This window comes from Physeter macrocephalus, unplaced genomic scaffold (assembly GCF_002837175.3).
Source record: "Physeter macrocephalus isolate SW-GA unplaced genomic scaffold, ASM283717v5 random_591, whole genome shotgun sequence".
Taxonomy (NCBI): Eukaryota; Metazoa; Chordata; class Mammalia; order Artiodactyla; family Physeteridae; genus Physeter; species Physeter macrocephalus.
Genome location: NW_021145822.1, coordinates 246 through 22,923, shown reverse-complemented (window position 1 = coordinate 22,923; position 22,678 = coordinate 246). Strand labels below are relative to the sequence as shown.

General features: G+C 60.9%; 1 protein-coding gene across 1 annotated transcript; it reads right to left on the bottom strand.

The window, feature by feature from the left end:
- Positions 1-3,414: 3,414 nt before the first annotated feature.
- ADGRB2 (adhesion G protein-coupled receptor B2) lies at positions 3,415-20,746 on the bottom strand. Its single transcript, XM_028485732.1, has 26 exons — positions 20,734-20,746; positions 18,833-18,997; positions 18,064-18,228; positions 17,814-17,981; positions 17,638-17,739; positions 17,372-17,478; positions 16,387-16,581; positions 16,145-16,213; positions 15,959-16,067; positions 15,300-15,630; positions 14,828-14,933; positions 14,591-14,634; positions 14,189-14,315; positions 13,628-13,731; positions 13,410-13,512; positions 12,572-12,722; positions 12,327-12,396; positions 11,881-11,947; positions 11,665-11,750; positions 9,020-9,191; positions 8,616-8,711; positions 8,236-8,275; positions 6,939-7,558; positions 4,522-4,557; positions 4,161-4,259; positions 3,415-3,600 (listed from the first exon to the last, which is right to left on the bottom strand). Exons 1-26 carry the CDS (start codon positions 20,744-20,746, stop codon positions 3,415-3,417), a joined length of 3,531 nt encoding a protein of 1,176 aa, XP_028341533.1.
- Between the last annotated feature and the right edge of the window lie 1,932 nt (positions 20,747-22,678).

Genomic DNA, 22,678 nt, shown 5'->3' with positions numbered 1-22,678 from the left:
ATATATCTAGCACAGAGGCCCAGGAAGGAATAACTGGGGGAGGGGTGGATACCACCTGCAAAACTCTCCCCAGGAATAATCTCAAGTCATGTTCTGGATACCCAGTGAGGAAGGCTGGGTAAGGATTATCGGTAACCCCATTTTGCAGATAAGAAAACCAATGTTCCCAGAGATTTGTGCATTCCATCTGTTCACTCAGTAAAGAGCCACCGAGGCCTGCTCCACATGGAGCCCTCGGCTGAGTGCACAAACCCAAACCAGGCTGACATAGATGATGGCCATTCTGTGCAAGCAGTGTGAGAGTGAAAGTGTGTGCCGGGGCTGTGGAAGCCCAGCGAGTGCTGACTGCTGAGGCGAGGAGCTCAGGGGCAGCTTCACAGAGCGGGGCCACTGGGGCTAGATCTGGAAGGCTGAAGAGGAAGTTGCCAGTGTGAGCAGGTGAAAGTTCCAGGCAGAAGGAATGGCATGTGCAAAAGCATGGAGGCGAGAGAGTTGGGCCAGGAGAGGTAGGCAAGGGCCACATCACTAAGGGCCTTGCATTCTAGGCTAATTCTAGGGTCCTTGGAAGCCTTCTGAGCAGGCAGGGCAGTGACCTGGCCAGATGTGCATTTTGGAAAGATCACCCCAGAGCTAGGTAGCAACTGGAGGCAGAGAGAATAAGGAGGACAATGAGATGAGAAATTCAAGTCTAGGAAAGACATGACAGGTTGTTAGATATTACCCCAGACGAAAGGACAATCAGGACTACAGATAAGGAAACCCAAGTCAGACAGGGCCCCGTGACCTGTCTGAAGAGACACAGCAAGTCAGTGCCTAGGGAGTGGGGACTGACGGGCAGAGAGGAGCACAGCCCTCGACACAGGAAAGCTCTGCCCCTGACCGTGGAAGTGGTGAGTCTCAAAGCCCTCAGGAGCCTCTGCTGCAGCTGTGGTTGCTGTCGAGCAGGATCAACAGGGTGAATACTCACCCTCCTCCTCAAACCAGATGCAAAGCAAGAAACTACAAGCAGGGAGGGGAATGCACGCTGCAGCTCATCCTGAGAGATCCTTGTGGTGGCCAGTGGAGCCCAGGGCTGGGAAGCGGGGAGGCAGAAACACAGGAGAGGCACCCAGAAGGCTTTAGGTGATGCCTCTTTTAGAAAAAGGCCTGGCCCAGGATGTGGCGTGGGATCTGCTGGCAAAAGGTCAGGGACCGGGGCTTTGTTTGTGTGAGCCTACTGCCCACTTCTGGGAATAGGACCTCCCCTTTTGGAGACCTACTCCCCCTCCCCCTCCCCTGAGGTTCCCAAGGGGGCTGCCAATCACAGTGCACCACCCCCTGGCTGGGGCCAATCAGAGCCCTTCCTTGGGGGTTTTCTGATTGGAATTCAAGAGAAAGTTTCTTTCCCTCGGGGGGCAGAGTTGAGTGATAAGGGTTGGGAGAAGGAAGCCTGGGGGGGCCCAGGGGGATGAGGAAGCTTGCCTGAAAGAATGGAGCTGACAAAGAGAGCAGCTGGAAGGGATGAGAGATCCGGCCACACCCTGACCCTGGCCTTCATCGCCCAAGGCTAGCCACCCACCCACCACCTACCACTCCCTTCCTGGAGCTTGCAAGTCCTAAGCGAACGGAAGTCCCCTTTTGCCTAAGCTGGCTGGTACTGGGGATTCTGCCACCTCCGGCCACAAGTTGCAATATAGCCACTTACAAGCCGTGGGAGTTTGGGAAAGTCAGGTCCCTCTCTGAGCCTTGATTTCCTCATCTGTAAAATGGGGGAGTCACAATACCTACCTCGAAGACTCACGTGAGACGGTGCCTGAGTGATCACTTTGTACCCATAAGTGCTGGGGCTGCCCAAGGGGAGGGCGGGGGTCCGCTCCCTCCTCTGACCGGGCCCGCAGCTGGCAGGATTCAGAGGAGACTTAGCGAGCTGGTACCACTACGACACCCACTCCCCTAGCCCCTCCAGGAGGCCATTAGCTGTGACAGCCACCCCCACCCCAGCAGCCAGTCCCTTCTTCCTTCTCCCCCATCCGGGCTCCTATAGCACCTAACCCCTCCCTCTGACATGTCCACCTCCAGAGTCAATCAGCTCTCCAAGGGCCTGCATCCGTGTCTCAGAGTCTCTGGGGAGGGGCCCAGAGGTGCCCGTGCTGCTAAATGACCAGGCCGGCAGCTGCACCTGTGGCCTCTGCTCCGGTGGCTGCCTGACCACAGAAGAGCCATGGCAACATGTCTCCACACTGATTCTACCCCTTCTTTGCCTGGATTCCTGGGAACTGAGAAGGGTTCACTCACTCAGGTTTATAAAGACTACGCCCTAGAAACTGCCCTCTGGCACCAAGCCAGTCTGGTCCCTCCACCCCACACCCACCCTGAGCCCTGGAACCTGCGCTCTCCGATGTTCCTCTGCAGCCATGAAGGTCAGGTCCCTGGAAGCTGAGCTCAAGCTTCCAGTCCTGCTAGGAGGGTACTGATAAAGGTGAAGTCCCTGCCCTGTCTCTGACTGTGGCCTTGAGCAAGTCACTTCCCACCTCGGGCCTCATTTTCTTATCCACAAAATGGGCCACCTAAAACTTTCCTGCAAGGTTGCTGCGACGGGTCCAGGCCGAGGGTGTGGAACTCCTAGCACAGAGCACAGCAGGAGACCAGGTGCCTTGGACGACAGGTAATACTAAAAGAGCTACTTCTGTGCCAGGCACTCACTAAGCTAACTTTACATATGTTAACCTGTTTCATCCTTGTAACAACCCTATGAGGTAGGTACTGTCACCATCCCCATTTCACAGATGGGGAACCTGAGGTCACTAAGCTCTGCCTGGCCTCTGGGCCCCAGTGAAAGGGAGCCATGACGATCACAGCCAATGTGGAAGTCCTACTTCAAGGGGCTCCACCCTACATTCCCAATCTGCTTACCTCAGGCCCCAACAGGGGAAGGGTTGTGTCCAGGGTCACCCAGGGAGTCAGGGGCAAGGATGGAGTCAGAGCCTAGGCCACCCCCTCCCAGCTGGAGTCAGCCTGACCCCATCACAATTTGACAAGACCAAGCGAGGCGAACCAAAGAGATGGAGGAACAAAGTTGGGGTCCCAGGGCTGGGCCTTCCCCTGGGGAAAGCAAATAGCTCAGCAGCAAAATCCACAGAGTAAAGTTTATTCCCAAGAAAGTTCCCTCCCCCCTCCCCAGCCCGGGACAGGGACAGACAGGCTGGGGGTGAAGATGGGGCTCCAGGGGCCGAGGGGCCTCTGAGAAACAAGGAAGGGTCCTGGTCCCCCGGCCACGCCGTGTCTGGCTCCCCCAGCCCAGCTGAGTCCACTGTGCCTCCCTGCCCAGCCCTCGGGAGAGGGGAGGGGGCGCTGGCTCCTGGGTAGTTCCAAAGTGGAGTGTGAAAATAGAGAGATATATAATATTTATACGCAGTGGGCAGTCCGGAGTGGCACTCACACCTCTGTCTGGAAGTCGCCATCCGGTGGTTCTGTGGGCTCCCAGGCTGCTGCCCGGTGCAGGGCCAGCCGTTCTCGGGGCTTGGGGGGCAGCGAGCCCAGCGTCATAGACTTAAAGGTGCTCCAGCTCTGATGTCGCCGCTGTTGGGACAAGCCGGGACGCTCCCCTGGACTGGGCTTCTCCTGTGGCGGGGAGAGGGAAGGGCCCGTGGAGATGGGCCAATACCCTCTCACCCACTGTACAGAAGAAGCAACTGAGAAGGCCCGGGGAGGGCCAGTGACGCCCAAAGTCACCGAGCAATCGGGGTTCAAATCCAGACCCGCCTGGCTCCAGAGCGGGGTTCCTGATCCCTGTGGTCAGAGGGACCCCCTGAGACGATGTCTCCTGCCGCCCACCCTCCTCAAGATCCTGATGGAGCTCCCACCAATACCCCCCATCTCCTAAAAACCCCAGACTGTCGCTTATGCCAGGGGCAGGCCCTTGGTGAGGCAAGCTGAGGCTGCCCAGGCCAGGGAGGAGGGCAGGGAGGGAACTGAGTGCCTTGCGGCCCACCTCACCCCACCCCACCCCAGCCTGGGGCACTTACGCTGGACACGCTCCGTTCGGCTGCCCCACCTGAGGACACACTCCACCGCTTCTCCCTCTGCAACAGGGGCCACGGGTCAGGGTCTGACCCCAGGGGCCACTGTGCCAGGTTGGGCCCCGAGCTTCAGGCAGGGGCAGTCACAAGAGGAGCCCTCACCTTGGCCGTGGACTGGCTGCGGTAGCGGTCGAAAGTGTGGAATTTCTGGTTGAGCTCATGGTAGAGTTCCGAGTGCCGTTTCCGGGTGTGCATCACCTTCTGGGAGCCACAGGGCGTCAGGGCAGGTGCTCTCCACGGGATGCTCAGCATCCTGGGTCCCCACATCCCTGCCTGCTGCCGGCCCCTCTGGGACAAGGCCTGGCTCTTTCTTCACCCCAGAGCTACGGGCTTGGGCAGTTGAGGGACTGTCATGGGGTCAGGCTCTGCACTGGGGCTGGGCTAATTTTAGGAGGGGACCCTCCGGGGACAAACCGCCCCCCGCAATCCCAAACCCAACACACACATACACTGTAGCACTTACCTCAAAGTCCAGGTCTGAATACCGTAACTTCTTTCGCTGGGAAGGAGCAACAGGGAAGCAGTGAAAGAGAAGAAAACTTTTTACCATGTGCAGGGGGTTTAGAGTGAGGAAATCTGCTCCCCCCCCAGGGTCTGCCCACTGTACCTTCCCCCAGCCCAGGCTCAGGAGCTAGGAATCCTTTAAAGGACAGCCCTTGAGGCTGTGGAAATGGGCTTGGGGCCTGGGAGATGAGGCTCCAAGGCGCTACCCCACCACGGGACTGCCAGGGGCGCACACAGGCTGGCACACGCGTAGACATGCACCTGCACGTGGACCAGATGTCACAGCGCAGACTTCCAACACGGCGGGACACAGATCCCCACATGGGATCACAGAGCAGACCCTCCTTCCTCTGTGTCCTGGATTCCACCCCTCTGTCCTGCCCCATCTTGCCCCATCCTCTCTGCCACCAACGGGCTCCTCTCTCCCTGGAAACCTCCACTTGTCCTGCAAATACAGGACGCAGGGTTACAGAAACCTTCCTTTCACCGCACTTTGCCCCTTTTCCTGCCAAACTTGGCCCTGCCTCCCTGGCCTCCCTCCCTCATGCCTCTCCCAGCTCTCACTTGCCCGAGACCACCTTCAAGGCCCCAGTGGCCTACGCAGCATTCGGTGCCAGTCAAGAAGGAGGCCTTAGAGTCTCAGAATGTTGGCGCAGGAGCGCTCACGAGGCCAAGACCAACCTTCTCAGGTTACGCTGGGGAAACTGAGGTCCAGGGTGAAGGGACTTGCCCCACAGTCCTCAAGGACGCCGCTAAAACCGCCATCTAGATCTCCCCAGTCCCAGGCCTGCAGACACGCTCACCCCCACTGGTGGTGGTGACACCCCTCTCCTGGTCCTTCCACCTCCCTGCCTGCTCTTTCTTCGCCATCCACCCTGGCGTCTCCAACTCTCGGCCCCCGCACTCTGCCCTGCACTCTCCCCTGCCCTTCACCACACACACACACACACACACACACACACACACACACACACACGTGTCCTCCCCGTTACCAGCCACACTGCACTTTCTGGAGGCAGCGGGACTCCTCTCCCTGCTCCCTGATGCCCACGGACAAGGCACACACGGCTGCGCCCGAGAGAATAAACTCTAAATTCCCCCGCCCCAAACGTGCTCCTCCGCCCCATAGGAGTTGCCCACACCAGAATTCTGGACGTCATCCTTGACCCCTCAAGACTCTGCTGTGTTTTTTGCTACCTCCCACACAAGGAGCCCAGGGCTGGCCCCTCCTCAGGGCCCCAAGCACGGACAGGTGTCCCCAGAACAAAACCTGCCACCATGCTGAGCGCTCCCCTCCCCAGTTCCCGTGTCAAGTTTTCTGTCTTTGTGACGCCTTCCTGTTTTTGCCATCTGCGGCAAGAGCAGGCACCAAATGTTCAAGAAAACATTTCGGGAGAAAAACTAAACTTGCAAACCTTCTAGCTGCTAACTTAGTTTTCTCGTGGGGAGGATGGGGAGCCGGTTTCTGGGGCTGAACATGAGCAGCCAGTGGTGCCTGAGCTGTGGCTCCTAACCCTGTCCTCATCCACACCCTCCTCATCCCTCCAACGAAAGTTCTCGAGTTCTACAGTGGGCCACTACCAACTGCTCGTTGCCAGTGATTCCCCGCAGGGAGCAGGCCTGAGGAGGTCAGAGAGAAGGCGGGGCAGCCACAGAAAACACACAGGCAGGGAAAGAGAGGGGCTGACATCTTCTCAGGAAGAGAGGGGCAATTACCGCAGGCCTACGGGCAGTGCCTGAGGTTGATTTCAGGAATTATACCGGTAGCCATCCCCAATCATCTAGCACCTTCTACCTGCTCCACACAGAGATAAATGATTTTTATCAATTAGTCCTCCAAACAACTCTACCAAGAGGCTTCTCCTGTGTTATCCCCACTTTACAAATGAGGAGACTGAGGCTCAGAGAGATTAAGGCGAAGAGAGATTACGTGAGCCTCAGGGGACGATTATGCTCCAAATCTCACCGCTGATCAACAGCAGCATCCAGATCTGAACCTGGGGACTCGGAGACCCGGGCTCTCATCCCCTACGATGTGGCTTCCCTAGCAATACAGCACTGGGCCTGAGCCACAGGCCCCTTAAAGGAGGGCCCATCCTAACCGGTCACCCCAAAACAGGCACTGAAGCAAGGGTGAGCACCTTCGAGAAGTGCACCCTCAGCGCGTGGCGTCCAGGCCCATTTGAGGAGCTCAGAGGAGCCAGGATTCGCCGTGGGCACAAACGGAGGAGAAACGCACAGCAGATATACGCCCCAGGACTTTGTATGAGGAGGCTGCGGGCTGTCCCTTCCCGGCTGCTGCCAGACGTAGTCACAGGCACCCGGGGGCAGGCCTCCCAACCCCCCACCCCCCGCCCGTGCCCAGCAGCCCCTCACCTCCAGGGAGCCCAGCTTCATGGTGGAGCCGGGCACGGTGCGGGGCATGGTCCGGCTGCGCTCCCCCGGCTCGGGCACTTGGCGGGCGCTGGGTGTCGGCGGTGGCGGTTGGAAGGTCATCCCGTAGGGGTTCTGTAGCGATCCGTAGGCAGGGCCCAGCCCCAGGCCCGAGTGGTCCACAGACAGGAAGCTGGGGTACCCTTCGGCATGGCCCAGTGCCTTGGCAGCCCGCCGGGGGGTGCCCTCGGGCCGGGCCCGCGGGGCATCCTCGCCACCTCCGCCCCCGCCGCCGGGCTGCAAGCTCAGAGTCCTCCGGGGCAGCACCATGTAGTCCCCGTCGGAGCCCGGCTCGGCAGGCTGCAGCCACGTGAGGTCCAGCTGCCGCAGGCCACCCTCCCCACACATGTACACGGGGTTGGCCTCCTGGGGGGGCGGTGGCTCCCCCAGCCCTGGTGAGGCTGCCATGGGCACCAGGAGATTGCCAGGCAGCGGTGAGAAGCTGAGGCTGCCCTCGGGACCCACGAGGCAGGACTTGGGCTCCTCGTCCTCGTCCAGGGACAGGCGGGACAGTGTGCCCGTGATGGTGGACGGGTTACAAGTGTTGACCTCCTTGAACAGCACTGGGGGCAGGAGTGGAGGGAGGTCAGTCCGGGGGAGGAGGGGCCCCCAGATGCCCTGGCCCAGGCTGAGCAGGTACCAAGCCCCTGCGCTCGGACAGCGGGGGAAACTGAGTCCTGGCGTGATGGCTGGGTGGTTAACACAGGGGTTAAGAAGGTGTCTATCCCAGAGGCCCACAGCAAGGGAGGGCGAGGAACGAAGCCAAGGCCCAGCTCCCACAGTGCCCGGGTGCGGGTCCTGACCTCTGACCCGCCAGCCCCAAGGCTGTCAAGAGAGCCTTGCTCCTCCCCGCTCCCTGGGCAGCTCCTCCCCAGGAGATAGAACTTGAAGGAGGTTCTGGTAAGAATCATGGAAATGACATAATGATGTAAGAGCCACTTTGTGCCGAGCACCCGGCCAGGCACTTGATGTCCCCCAGTTCACGTAAGGCTCCCACCCACCCTGGGAGGACAGATTTCTCTCCTTTATAGGTGTGTTAACTGAGGCTCCGGGGGTAAGCTGTTTGCCCAGAGTCATACAGTGAGTGGTGTTCACAGCCTTGAATCCAACTCGGGGTTGTCTGACTCAAAAGCTGGACCCCGCAGCCAGACACCTGTCAGGGCCTTCCTTGGTGAGGCTGGGGGCCCTCCCTTCTTGCCCCTCTCTGGGGCCATTCTCGGCTCTGCCCTGGCACACTCACCTGTCTGACAAGCCAGATCCACATCTTTTTCAAAGTCTGACTACAGGCAGAGAGGGAGAGAGCAGACAGGCAGAGAGAGGATCCATGTATCAGGGTGGGGGGGGACGCAGGCCCCTCCCTACCCACCCAGAGGGTCTGCCTCTGCTGGGCACACTGCCCAACAGAGCAGAGGGGCCCCAGGCGTGGTCTCCTCCAGCCGCACCTGACAGCGGGAAGACTGAAGGGGGCAAGGACTTGCCCAAGGCCACCCAGCTGTCAGTGGCTGAGCCTGAATCAAACCCAGTCTCTGTTCCCTCCCTGCCATAGATGAGGCAGGTGAGGGGTCCAGGGCAGGGGGCACTCAGAACCCACCTGTGCCCTGCCCAGGCCTCCTCACTCACCAGGATCTGCAGCTGCCCGTTCTTACACGAGTCGGGGGAGTCTTCACTCTCATCGGCCCGGCACACGCCCATCTGGCACTTCACCACATCCTGGACCTGAGGGCAGCAGGTGCCTGCTGGACCTGAGGCTGCCACAGGGCCCCCGGCCACGGTTGGCTGTGCCTCCCACCCCAGGCACCCAGGCGGGTGTGGAAGGAAAGAAGCGCATCCAGCCTAGGGGAGGGGGAGAAGGAGCCCCAGGGGGCCAAGGCCAAGGCCAAGGCTGCCCAAGCTATGAGCGTGCACACCAAGGGCTGCCCAGCTGGGGACCTGGTCGGGCCTCAATCTTCCCCATCTGCACCGTGGGGAGAAGCGAGGGACTGGCATGGTTGGGGGCGGACAGGGGCAGGAGAGGCCCAGCCCACCTCTCGGCGCAGAAAGCAGTGCACAGCCGTGATGACAAAGCCCTGCGCGGAGTTGAAGACAGCAAAGAGGGCCTGGAAGAGGACGGAGCGGCGGTCTGTCATGGCCAGGACGGCGGACATCCAGGTGAGCGCCAGCAGGGGCAGCACCACGCAGGAGCTCCAGAGCGAGGCCCTGAGGACAAGGCAGAGGGTCCGTCGGGCGACACTCCAGGGGACAGGCTGGGCTGAGCCCGGGCCTGCACTCAGCCTGGGGCCCTTAAGCTGCCCAAGACCGGCAGGGCCCCAAATGCCAAGATCTCAGTAATGGCCCCAAGCAGGGGGGGCTGAGGAGCCGGAGGCAGAGGAACAGAACAAAGAGCAGAAAACTGGGGGTCAAGAAGAGGGGGAGGGACAGACACACCGACACAATGGGACTGAGCCAGAGGCAGCATCAGCGGACAGAGACAAAGAAGGTGGAAAGAAACAGTCGGAGAGAAGAGGAGGGAGACAGATACAGACGCTGTGAGTTTCAGCCACAATTTGCACAGAATCACAGGCCTGGGCCACATCCCCAGAGAGTCTGGGAGGGGAGGAGAGGAAGAGGGACAAACAGAGACGACAGACATGGTGAGAGAGTGGATGAGACGGGCAGAGACACACAGGAAGGTTAAATCGGCAGAGAGGACGGAGGAAATCACAGAGCACAAATCTTTGGGGAGAAGACGAGGGGGCCAGGGCAGCAGAGGCTCCTCCTCCCCTTCAGCTTCCCAAGGAGGAGGTGCCAGGCTCCCAGGGCCTGCTCAGAGCTGGGCAGAAAGATCATAGCTGGGGCTGGAGGTCAAAGCCAGGGTCAGGGCCAAACCCACACATCCCCGGCCTCCTTGACAAGGGAGGGCAGAGAAAAAAGGCAGAGGGGCCCAGGCAACCAGGCACCAGTGCCAGCCCGCCCCCACCAGCAACAGCCCACGAGCGCACAGTAGGGCAGCCTTGCCCTACTGGGCCAGGTGCCACACCCTGCCCACTCTGCCTCATGAACACCGCCGGTGGGAGAGTCAGGCAGGGGTGGGCACAGCTCTGGACGAGGCAGAGAGATGGGCAGGCGGCCAAGACCTGCCCTAGGAAGAGTGGTCCAGGGCTGTTCAGCCCGGCCGGGGGCGGGCACAGTGGTCTCCACAGGCCCCGGGGGCAGAGCCAAGACTAAAGAGAGGACCTAATCACAGCCATGAGGGCTACCGCTGATTAACCACCAATTCTCTGGCAGGCCCTACACCAAATTCTTTACATACATTAATCACACTGTGACCAAAACAACTCCAGTAAACAGGCATGGGGAATATTATCCCAATTTACAGATGAGGAAACTGGAGTGTGCCCAGCTGCGCAGACAGAGACAGAGCCGGGATGCAAACCCAAAGTGGCGCCTCCGAAGCCCAAGCTTTTAACTGCTAGTTCTGAGAGACCGGGTCAGAGAGGCAGATGGGAGCCCAAGCGAAAGGGAGCTTTCTGCTACACAGAGGTTCCCAGAGATGGTGCCAGCCGCCTCCAGAGGCAGTGAGCTCCCTGATCCTGGAGGTGTGCAAGACAGAGCTGGGTCCCCACTGCTCAGGGAGGGTCAGCTGGATTTCTGGCCCCGAGTGGGAGGCTGGGCCTGAAGCCCTGCAGTTCATTCATTCATTCTACTCTTGCGCGGCTGGGATTTTAAGAGTCTCAGCAGCCCGAGGACAGCTCAGTGAAATAATTCCCTACCTCCAAGATTCTCTGTCCTCCAATTGATTGTAAGATTCAATGCCTCTGAAATTCTAAGTCTCAGATTCTATGACAGATGATAAGACTCTATGATTCACTCATTCGAACATTCTTAGTTTCTGATTGTCTTATTCTAAGATTCTACCATTCCAATTCTAAGGTTCTATGGGTTCAAAAATTCTAAGGGTGGAAGATTCTATGAGCCTCTGTAGGTTGGGGCTATAAGGAGGAGTGCGTGTCTGTGCCTGGATAAAATGTAAGCCGGGGCTGGGGGGGCAGGGGCAGGGAGCAAAGGGTGGGCACGGGAATCCGGCATTTTCTGGAAGGCACAGACATTCATTCCCTGTGGCCTCTTTGCCATTGCAATGTCGAGCCCTTGAGAGTGCATGGCAGTTGGCAGGGCAGGGCAAGCTTTCCAGGGCACTGGGCCGATATCCCTCCTCCCCCCACCATGGGCACTGCCCCCCCTTCTTTTGCCCCTCCCCACCCCCCCCCTTTCCCACGGGGGCACAACTAACATGGCGTTCCTGGCCGAGGCTGAGCTGAGCAGGGGGCTGGGGACCGCTCCACACGCTGAGCAGGGGAGGAGCAGGCTGGCCCAGGGGCACCGCTCCGACCTCGGGGGCGGCACAGACATGGGAGAAGGGGGGAGACACACGGGAAGTGGGAAGAGATGGGGCAGTGTGAGCCCCGAGTGGGGTGGGAGGGGGAGGGCAGATGAGAGAGAGAGAGGTGGGTTAGGGTGGGCGAGGGGCTGCAGCTGAGCACACCAGGTGCCCACCTTGCCTGCACCCTTGAGGCACCAAGTTCAGGGAGCCCCGGTCGCATCATCAAGCCCTGAGTCTCCAAGAGTGGCTGTGGCCCACCCTCCCTACAGCATTTCCCAAAAGGCCAAGTCACAGCGACCCCCCTCCCCTTACCCGGCCCTCTGCTTCTTGGACTTGTCTGAGATGCCATCCCGAGCCATGAGCTTGTTGAAGACGATGATTCCGATGAGCATATTCACCTGGGGGCCCGGTGGAGTGGGGTAGGGGAAGACAGGATCACCAGATGCCCTCCTGGCAGGGAAATCCCCAGGTGGAGGAGGCAGACCCCTTGGGGCCAGGCCCCTCCCAGGACGCTGCAGGGGCACATACCAGGACAATGACAGCTGCTGGGCCCACGAAGGCATAAAGCAGACCACCCTCCAGAGAGAGCCAGCAGCTGGATAGGGGGGGGGAAAGAGGGGGTATCAGACAACCAGTGGGCCCGCTCCCATGCTCAAACACCATCCCTCAGGGCTCCCTGAGCTGCCAGGTCACGTTACGCATGGGGCAGGGACCCAGACAGGGTGAGAGTGAGCCACTGACTGTTGCTGAGCCCCTCTAACAAGGGCCCTGGGGCTACCAAGGCTGATCCCTGACCTAAATGGTTCTGAGATTATCCAATCCCAGCACAGCCTTTTATAGTCAGGGAAACAGGCTGAGACGGGAGAATTTGCCCAAAGTCCCACAGCAGGGGTGGGCCAGGATCACAGCCCGATTAGTCTGGAGCCCTGTCAGGTCCACTGACTCCCACTTCCCAACCGGGGAGGCCCACGTACTAGCTGGATGTACCGTATCCTTTGGTGCGGGTAAAGCCGACCGACACGGCCACCACCAGGGCAGGCAGACCTGCGGGAGCGGGGGAGCCAGAGTGAGATGGCCGCCCATCCTCAGGGTCCTTCACCCTCCCAGACCCCCAGCCCAGCTGACCCCTGTGCCCAGAGAGCAGGGCCGGGGCCGGAAGCTCTCTTGCTGTCCCTGCCCCCAAGGCCCAGTGACAGGGTCCAGCACGAGCCCTGCTCACCCCAGCCCAGGCAGAGGAAGCGCTTGCGGACGAGGCGGGCGCGCATCCGTCCGATGACAGCCAGGTAGGACTGCCAGGCCTCAGTGAGCACCCAGCAAAAGGATGAGAGGAAGAAGAAGTGCAGGAAGGCAGCTGTCATGGTGCACACACCCTGCAGGAAGAAGGAGAGGGAGGGGGTGGCCCTGAGCAGCCGCCAGGGTGGGAGGCGCCGGGCTTCCCACGTCCGCTGCTGGGCGCTGCCACGGCCGCCCACCTGAGCTCCGCCTCCCACAGAACCCTGCCAGGCACCCCCGTCTTCCTGCACCCACACACAGCACGACACAGGCCCGGTGACACGTACACGGCACTCAGCATCCAGGAGGCGGGCGGGCAGGCTGCCCACGCGCAGACGGGGCTGGCAGGAAGGGGGACAAACGAGTGCCTGCCACGTCATGGCCGGGTGGGCCCCACGTCTGGCACCAGCAGGGCTGGCGCTGTGCAGAGACGGCCGAGGGGGCACAAGGGACAGCCAACACAGATCAGACGCGGGCACGTGGCACAGGAGGCTTCGCTTGGGCTCCCACATGCCCGCAGACACGCCCAACACACGTGCGCACGGGCGCTCGGCTCACGTACACGTTCACAGATGTACACAGACATCCCTCACTGGAGTACGCACACCCCCTCTCCAACTCCCTCGTGTACGCTCACACATACTCTCTCCCACACACACCCTCACCCAACACCCAGCTCGAGTGTCTACACACATCCGGCACTGAGTTTCATACACACGAGCACACGCGCCATCCCCCCTTCGCCCCACTCTCACACCCCGGCCCCCCCGTGAGCCTGCACCTGCCTTGCTCAGCACCCGCGACTGGCCCACGAGGATCAGGATGTTGGATGCCAGGATGGACAGGCAGAAATTCAGCAGGATGATGGAGCGTTCCGATTTTATAAACCTGGTGGGGCACAGTGGGCAGAGACAGGGGAGCTAGCCGCCCTGCCCAACCTGGGGTGGCCGGCCACCTCCCGCCCCGCCCCCTCGCCCTCCCAACCCCCCACCGTCCCACCTACCTCCAGAAGGCGGCGTAGATGGCAAGGAGGGTGAGCAGTGCCATACAGGACACAGCGCAGCCGATCACAAGGGGGACCGAGGGGGAGCCCGCCAGCTCCAGGGTCTGGGGTAGAGGGGCAGACCGTCAGATGGGCCACCGGGAGAGGGCAGCTACAGGGGTGCCATCGCCCTCCCCACCTCCTGTCTAGGACAGACTGGCACCTGCACCTGTGTCACACCCACACACGTAAGGGGACTCACCACTGCCTCCACACGTGCACAGAGCAGACCCAGTCACGTACGCGGACGGGTATTTATGCTGTCACCCGCACTCTTCCACACACAACCAGACACACGTGTGTGTGTATACGCATGCAATCACCCGCTGCCACACACCCCTGGGCACGTGTCATCGCTGCGAGCACCATCCAGGGGCACAGACTTCCACGTGCAATCCCACAAGCACACCCACGCAAACGCCACGTGGGATCACCCAGATCCCCACCAGCACTGTCACAGATGGCCACTGGCACCCAGGAGCCTCTTCTCCGGCCCAGCCCAGGCACTTCCCTCCCACTCACCAGGTCCTTGGGCGGCTGGGCCAGCACAGCAAAGGTGGACAGGTGCTGGCACTGGCAGCGAGTGTGGGCTGCCTGCGTCTCCAGGGTCTGGCAGCTCTCAGTGTCCCAGTCCCCTGAGCTGGCATCTCTTGGGTGGAGGGAGAGGTGGAATGAGCCCCAGCCCAGCTCCACGGCCCCACCCCCAGTGCTGGCCACTGCCTAAGGACAGGTGAAACCCAGAGCAAGGCCACATCCCAGAGGCAGGCAGGCAGGCAGCGGGGGCCACAGGGTTTGCCCTTGATCCCTTGGGCCAAGGATGGTGCCAAGGCACCCTCCCTCTGGCCTTCCAGGCAGGACATCCCCTCCTGAGGGAGGAGTCCCAGGGCTGCGGCCTTCCCCACACAGAGCCCCTGCCCAACTCACGCTCTGGAGTAGTCCCAGCTGGCACAGTGGGGATCCGTGGTGCCCTGAGGAGTAGAAGACCTAAGTGCGGCGCGGGCGGCAAGCTGCCCACCCAAGACCACCCCCATCCTGCCATGGCAGGCCCCACACAGGCCAGCGGTTCAGCCTGCCATCAGGGCAGACCACCTCCCCATCAGACAGGCCTTTGGCTGCCCTGGCTGGAGCATACCCAGGGTCCCTGCCCAGGGCCCCACTCACGTTGATGATATAGGAGAGCTCCACGGTGATGAGGGGCTCAGCTAGTGGCTGGGTGGGGGGCCTCACAGTCACTGTCATCACCCTGGATGTGACGGCCAGCGGGGGCCTGGGGGACAGATGCTGAGGTCAGCTCCTGCCAGGAGGTGGCCGGACCCAGTCAGGAACCCTGAAGGTGCTTTGGATCGAGGGCAAGAGGCTACCATGGTGCCAAGGCCAGGGGAAGGCCTAGAGTTCAGTGGGGCCCAGAACTTTGGGGGAGGTCTAGAGCTCAGTCCAACACCCCCTGCACCCCCTCTGAAGCCTCTGGGAGCTGCATGGACGTCTTGGAGAAGCACCTGTGTCCAGAGCCAGGCGAGGGGTCCCTGAGGCTGCAGATGGATCTCTCTGTGGCCAGCACGGGCTCAGCCTTTCTTCCCTTACCTGGGCCTCCCTGGACCCACAGCAGCCCCATCCACCCCTCCCAGGGACTCACCTGGGGGGCGGCAGGATGAGGCCGAGGGTGCGGTAGAGCACAGCACCAATCACAAAGTAGGAGGAGGACTCCTCAGGGTCTGCCGGGAGGAGGCGCTGGTGGGAGTGGCCCGGGCCAGGGGGCACGGTTCCTGGGCCTCTCCCCCTGCCAAGGCTGCCTGCTGCCCCGGATGCGGCCGGCTTCCCTGGGGAGGAGAGGCTGAGCACCTCCTTGGGTAGGAAGAGGCGGTCCTCTGAGTACCGCACCCAGTCCTTCATGCCCCGGCGGCCGCGCATGGGGAACGTGATGTCGCTGGACACAGCCGAGACGGGCTCTCGCTGAATGCTGATCACTGCAGAGGACAGACAGAGACAGAAACAGAGGGGAAGGTCACAGGGGAAGAGATGAATGTGGGGGAGACAGACAGCAGGAAGGCAGATGCAGACACCAAGGTTGGTACAAACAAAGAGGCGGGGGGACACGTATACAGAGAAACAACGAGGAGACGGAGCATGGAAAGAAACATGGAGACAGCGATACAAATAAGGGGTTAAATGAGGGAAAGGCAGGGCCCAGAGAAAGAGAGGAAGATAGGAAAAGCCCTCAGAAACCATCCCTGCCCCAAGGTGTCCTGGGTTCGACCACATCCAGCACCCCCTCCCCTGCCTGCCTCCTTGTACCCAGGTTATCTGTGACAATCAGAGAGCTCTGGAAGGCCTTGAGAGCATCGCCCACCAGGTGAATGAAGTCCTCCACGACCCGGAGCAGGTGCACAGAGCCAGGGGACACCTGGGGACAGACAGGGCGTAAGGGACCAAGGCAGGGGTGGGCCATGGGGGAACAAGCCTGGAAGCCCAGCCCCTCACCTGCTGAGCATCAGCCCACTTGTCCTTGTTCTCTGCATCCACCATGAAGCTCACCACCTGGAAGAAGCGCTGGGGAGAGAGCGGTGGGTGTTGGGAGGTCCCAGCCCCAGGGAGAGTAGCTTCCCTGCCACAGCCACACCTGCCACCCCGCCACAGACTCTGCTATAGGGGCCCGGCCTCCCCCTCCAATCTAGGGCTTCTGAACCTTCAGCCCTCCTTCCTCTTGACAGGGTAGAGGGTACCTGCACATCATCAGCCGAGGGCACATAGGTGGCTCTCTTGAAGGTGTCAGTGACATTCCTCAGAATGTCCACGGAGAAAAGCAGGTCCCCACTGTAGTAGGTGCGCCGGGCCAGCAGCTCCTGCAGGCTCCGCACCACTTGTGACATGCCCTCGCCCGCCAGCATGCGCTGCCCCTTGGCCAGGTGCTCCCGAAGCTGCCAGTGACAGGTAGGCTGCTGTCACCAGAGTGTCAAGAGCCGGGACCCACCCCTGGCCCATCCCACTCCAGTCCACCCACCACTTGCTCCAGAGGGAAAGGGTCAGATAGAGATGCTCAAAGGGATCCTGGGGAGACAGAGTCTAAGAAAGAGACCCATAAAGAGAGAGAATCCCCAAAGATACGTAAAGACTGAAATAGGAACAGCAAAAGAAAGAAGGAGCTCAGATATACATATAAAAGATGATAAGCACAGTTGAGGGACAAGGCACCTCCCTAATCCAAAGAGGTCATCACATGCTGGAGTGTAATGCGCTCTCTCTCTCTCTCTCAAATACGAGCTCCAAGCACAAACACAACAAATACCGGTTACAGTCAGACGAGTACACACAGGCCACGTTCGCTAACAACATTCCTACCCCATGGCAGGCCCTGGGCTGGGCACTGGGGACATAAAAATAATTTCAACTTTGTCCCTGCCTTCAAGGAGCTCCCAGTCTCACAGGACACAGACATTGTGATGAGCACTCGTAACACCTAATGACTGAGAAGCCCAGGGGGCTGTAGGAGCACAGAGGGAGGCACTGCGGATAAGGGAAGACATCTGAGGATCAGGCCTTGAGGGATGAGTAGGAGTCTGTCAGGCAAGGAGAGGCACAGCCAGGCAGAAGTGGGCACATCGTATGTACGCCAAGGCACACGGGCACGAGCAAGAATCAAGCTCCCTCCACGCCCACCAGAGTCTGGGACGGATCCTGTGTCGCCCCAGCCCAGCAGGGTGCACTCACTGACAGATACAGGTAGCGGTACTCGTGGGAGATGCAGCGGGCAAAGCTGGGCAGCCCCCAGTAGGCCACGCCCTGGGCACTGAGGAGACAGCGGCGGCTGGCAGACCCTGCAGGGGCACAGGACAGAGGGTTGGGTGTGGGGGCCGAGCTCTCACCCACTTCACTCCACACCTCAGGATGAAGGCTCAAAGAGGCTGGGGGCCCGGAAGGGAGCAGCAAGAATGGCGGCTGTGGGAGGCGTGCAGGGAGAGCCACCCGCCCCTCACCTGAGGCGTTGGGGGGGCACTTGTTGTAGATGATCTCTCCAGCAGCCGCCTTCTTCCACATCATCAGCATCACGTACTCGTCCCTGCACATCTCATGGAAGGCTGTTGGTACAGCGGAGGGGCTCAGCCAGGCCCAGGCACTTGCCGCCCAAGCCCCAGGGTCCGGCGGGCAATACCTGGACACCTCTTCTCACTGCAGGGCTTCACCTCCTCTCCGGTGCCCTCGCAGGGGTAGCCCTGAGTGCCTGTGGCCTGGCACATGCGGAAACGGCGCTGCCAGCCTGTGTCACATGTCTTGGAGCACAGGCTCCACGCGTTCCACGGCCCCCACTTGCCGTCTGTGGCTGCAGAGATGGGGGGCGTGAGTGGCCCCAGGTGCCCCCTGGGCCAGGGCCGCCACCTGCCGCCCCTGTGCCGCGCACTCACCCGGGCACTCAAGGTTGCCGCACTCCCGGGTGTCCGTGAGGGCCCCGGTACACGTGGCCCAGGCGGGGCCCGCCACGCTGCACTTCCGGCTGCGCTGCTGGGTCCCATTGGCACAGGACATGGAGCACGGGCCCCAGGGACCCCATTCTAGCCACTGGCCTTCCACTGCATGGGGAGACACAAGCAGGGTTGGCTGTTGAGCAAGGGGTGTGGGGATGCGTCAGGGCAGAGCACCGCAGGGAGATGGCATTCAGATTTGAATAAGGCCAGACCCACTGGAGAGGGGTGGATGAAGGGGGGCTGGAGGGAGCTGGTGGTGCCTGGGCCTGGGCCTGCCTGCCTGCCACCAGCTCCAGGAACACAGGACCCCTCTCCACTCAGCACTGAGGCACACGCTCTCTTCTGGCTAGGGAAACGGGCCCCGGGCCACCTTCTGATCTTTGCCCACATGTAAGCCCAGCTTTGTGTCCCCCACAGCCCAGCTGGCCATGAGCACCAAAGTGCTATGAACAACAAGGGTAGTCCAGGGCTCAGGGGAAGGGGCACTGGCAAGCAGCCCCCTTTAGATGGAATCACAGGGTGCCAACTCCAAGTAGGCTGGGCCAGGTCACCTCCCACACTGGCAGGTAGACTATGCCAGTCTCCCCATGCTTGGTCAAAGTTCACTGGGGTTTCCCCAGGGGCAGGGCACTGGACCTGACCTCCTCCCCTTTCCCGACCCCCACCCGGCTGGGCAGTGCCCGCCTGGAAGCCCACGGGTGCTACTGACCCGGGCAGGCGGCCATACTGCAGAGCTTAGTCTGCAGCTCGGGACCCTCGCAGGCCTTGCCGCCGTGCTGGGGGGGCACGCAGGTCCGCATCCGGCTCCGGGACCCCCGCCCGCAGCTGCGGGAGCACAGGCTCCAGGACCCCCACTCCTCCCACACGCCGTGCACTGCAAGGAAGCACGTGGCCGGTGGCTGAGCGGCACCTTGGCCCCGCCCACTGCCCACCCACCCACCAATCAGGAGCTCCGGCAGCTCTGCCACCGCTCCTCATTGGCTCTGCCCTGGGCCCCAGGATTCCGCCCTTTGAGGGGGGGGCGGATGTGGAAGACACAGACTTCTAGTCCCAACTCACACAGGACACTGCCTGTGGACACCCAGACAGGGAGACTAGAATCAACCCAGGAGGGGAGCCAGGGGTCCTCCTCTCCTGGGGGCACAGTAAAGCCCAGGAAAGGGCTCAATATCTACCCCACCTTACCCCATCCCCATCCCTCCCCACCCCAGATCCAGAGCAAGAATCCAACATGGCAGGCCTGGGGCAAGAGAATGCCCCTCCCCACCCCAAGCGCAGGGACACACAAATAGACATGACCCTCTACGTGGACACTGACACAAAGAGCTCACACTGGAACACGGCTTTGCCCCACCCCTTTTTGCAAGCTCCTGGCACACCCCCAGTTGCCAAGACCCCTTCCCAGGTAACCCTACTTTAAGTTCCCAGCCAGGAGCTGATCTGGCCTAGGCACCACTTCGCTCCCTCTGGCGCAAGGGGCAGGACCCGCTGAAGCTGCCGAGCCCCTCCTGACCGACAGGCTGTCCCCACAGGCACATGCACATTCTCAACAACTCCATGCTGAACTGAGGAAGGCTTCAGGGTCTAGGGGAGGCTCCCTGGGGAGTGGGATAGGGAGTCAGAGGAGGGAGGCAATGGTCAGAGAAAGCTTCATTTTTGAACTGAGGAAGGCTTCAGGGTCTAGGGGAGGCTCCCTGGGGAGTGGGATAGGGAGTCAGAGGAGGGAGGCGATGGTCAGAGAAAGCTTCATTTTTTTTTTTTTTTTTTTTTAAGTGGCATTTCTCTTAGATCCTGAAGGACAGGCTGAACTTTAATAGCCAAGGTAGGGGTGGAGGGGATAGGATGAGAATAGGCAAATGCAGGGTGGTGGGAAAGTGCAAGAGGTGCTGGTGTGGCCAGAGCATAGGGAACACAGAGGGCGGTGAAGGTAAAAAGACAAGCCTTGATTACCAGGATGTAGGCATCAGGGGAGTGATGTGCCCACAACCAAGCCTGCTGGTGCGGGCCCCGGTCTGATTCATCTGTGTCCCTGATGCCCTGTGTGGGGCTGGGCACGGTGGGGGGGTGGGGGGACAGTCAAGTTTGCTGAATGAAAGGAGGAGGCAACCAACCATCTTTGGAAGATGAACTTGCCCGAGTCCCAGGCAGGACCCAACCCTGCAGGCAGACTGGGTGGGGAGGACGGGCATACCTGGGCAGGTGGCTGAATTGTTGCAGGGCCGGGTCTCCCGCAGGGGCCCGCTGCACAGGGTCCCATAGGGGGAGGACACGCAGGAGCGGGTCCGCACCTGCAGGCCCTGCCCACACGTCAGGGAACACACGCTCCACGGGGACCACTCCTCAGCCGCTGGGTCGCCTACGAGAGAGGGACAGCGTCGGCGGCAGGGGGCATCTCCCAAGCACTCAGTCTCATAGGAATCCTCCTACCCTGACCCCAAGTGACAGGCTCTTCAGGAAGCAATCCAGCCCTGCCCACAGGCCTCACATGGCAGAGAGACACGACTGAGCTCCAGGACATACACACAGACAGGCACACGCCAAGCACACATGCCACCAGATGCCACAGAGTCGGGACCCCGCCACAGAGGAAGGGAGGCGGGCCCGAGTTACCTGTCTGCGCCATGTACAGCCCAGGCTCATCTGCAGACCTTGGCCACTGGGTTTTCACCTTCGGTTCCTCTTCCGGCTCCTCACCTGGAACACGGAGGTGGTGGCGGGGGCTCAGCAGAGGCCAGCTCGGTCCCGCCAGGGTGGCACAGAGAGGGCAGCCTTGCTCACCCTCAGCCAGAGGGTCTGGAACCAACTGCAGGCGACGCTGAAAGAGCATCACGTCCTGCCCCCTGCCCCACCAACACCATTTTACAGATAAGGAAACTGAGACTCAGAAGGCCACACAGGGCTTGCCTACAGCCTCACGACTGTCTTTTCCTCCTGCCTCAGCCAAACTGGGGGAGACTGGAGAGGAGTAGCCGCTCATATTAATGAGCTCTGGGAGGCTTCCGTGCCAAATGCTGTCCCTACATATCTCCTTAACCCTCCCCTGGGAAGTAGGGACCATCACCTCCGTTTAAAGATGAGAAAACTGAGGCCGAGAGAGGGGAAGTGACTTGTCCAAGATCACACAGCTTGGAAAGCCTCAAGTCCAGTCTCTTTCCCCTCACAGGGCTGACCCTAAGGCAGACAAACAGCCAAGGTGAGCAGCTGTGACCACTCCGTAAGCTTGCCTCTGGGGACACGATTCATGCCAAGCCAGGGACTGGGCCTGGGGCCCAGATTCTGCTCCCCAAGCAGCACTGGACTGTGACCTGGAGGCACAGGTCAGAACGCCACTCCTCTGAGACCTAAGGGCCTGGGGCAGGTGCCTCCATCCAGCAGACCCTACTCCCCACCGCCCTGTGGCCAGCGAGCAGCAGGCGCTCTGGGATCTGCTGCTGCTGCCTCAGCCCCCGCCTCACCGGGCTCTTGGCTGCCCAATTTCTGTGTCTGGTCTAGGCCTTGGAAGCGCTGCCAGCCCTGGAGGAGAGGCTGGGAGCTCCCATTCTCCAAAGCCAGGCCCTCCTGCTCAGACATGAGCTCATCAGGCCCTCTCCCACAGGCTGGGTAGCAGGGATGGTGGCAGACATGAGTACAGGAGAGAAAGACCCAGCGCACGTAGAGGCTGCTGGGCAGGTGGGATCGGAACAGCATTTTGGGACAGGGCTCAGCCCATGCTGTCCCCAGACTAGAAGGTACTCCTCTCCCCCACTCCCAGGCCCTCTCCTATTTCTGAACACCAGGTCAGCACCGAACAGGCACTCTGTGTTGGAAGGAACCCAAGAAGGCTGTACTCTTCCTGCCCCCTGCCGCCCAGTCCAGGCTCTGCGTCTGAGAGAAAGCTCTTCCTCACCAGGCATGAAGAGTGGCCACTCTGAGCAAAGCTGCTGTCCAGAGGGCCCTGAGCTGCCACTCAGCCCAGCCTCTGGTCTCATCCACTCCCGGGCCCTTCCCTCCACTTCAGCCGCCAGTCCCAGGACCTGATTTTCATCATCCCCGAAACTGCTCCACCATCTCTGAAACCTGCGTCTCCCCACCCCACAGGACACCTTCAGAGTCAGGCAACCCTGGTCCCAACTGGGGCGTGGACACTGACCAGCTGTGTGACCGAGGGCAAGTGTCTTTGCCTCGCTGACCCTGTTTCCTGACCTCTGTAGAACAATACTCAGAATACCCCCTACCCTTGAGGGCTGACCTCAGGACTTCCTGACAGGAGATCATGAAGCCCTCAGCACCCTGCTTGGACATGAGGAATGCTCAGAAGGCAGCAACTATCTGGTTTATTTTCACCATCTTCCCTTCCCTCAACACCTCCACCTCTTCGGCACCCTCACGTGCCACCACCCCTCAGTCCCCTGGGCCTCCTCCCTCTGAACAGCATCTGCCATCGCTCCTGGCCTCGCCTTGGGCCCTGCCTCTATCAAGACCACAGAGAAGGTGCTGGAACCATGCCTGGCAGCTCCTGAATCCCCTCACCCAGCCTTTCCACCACACCCGCTCAGCCAGTCCCCAGCCCTGGAGA

What these genes read in the sequence shown, in the direction of transcription:
- ADGRB2 (XM_028485732.1), bottom strand. An exon ending in CAGTATGGCCGCCTGCCCGG is followed by an intron (nt 18,229 to 18,832) that starts GTCAGTAGCACC and finishes CTCCCCATGCAG; the next exon opens with TGGAAGGCCAGTGGCTAGAA. An exon ending in AGTCGCGGGTGCTGAGCAAG is followed by an intron (nt 12,723 to 13,409) that starts GCAGGTGCAGGC and finishes TTCTTCCTGCAG; the next exon opens with GGTGTGTGCACCATGACAGC.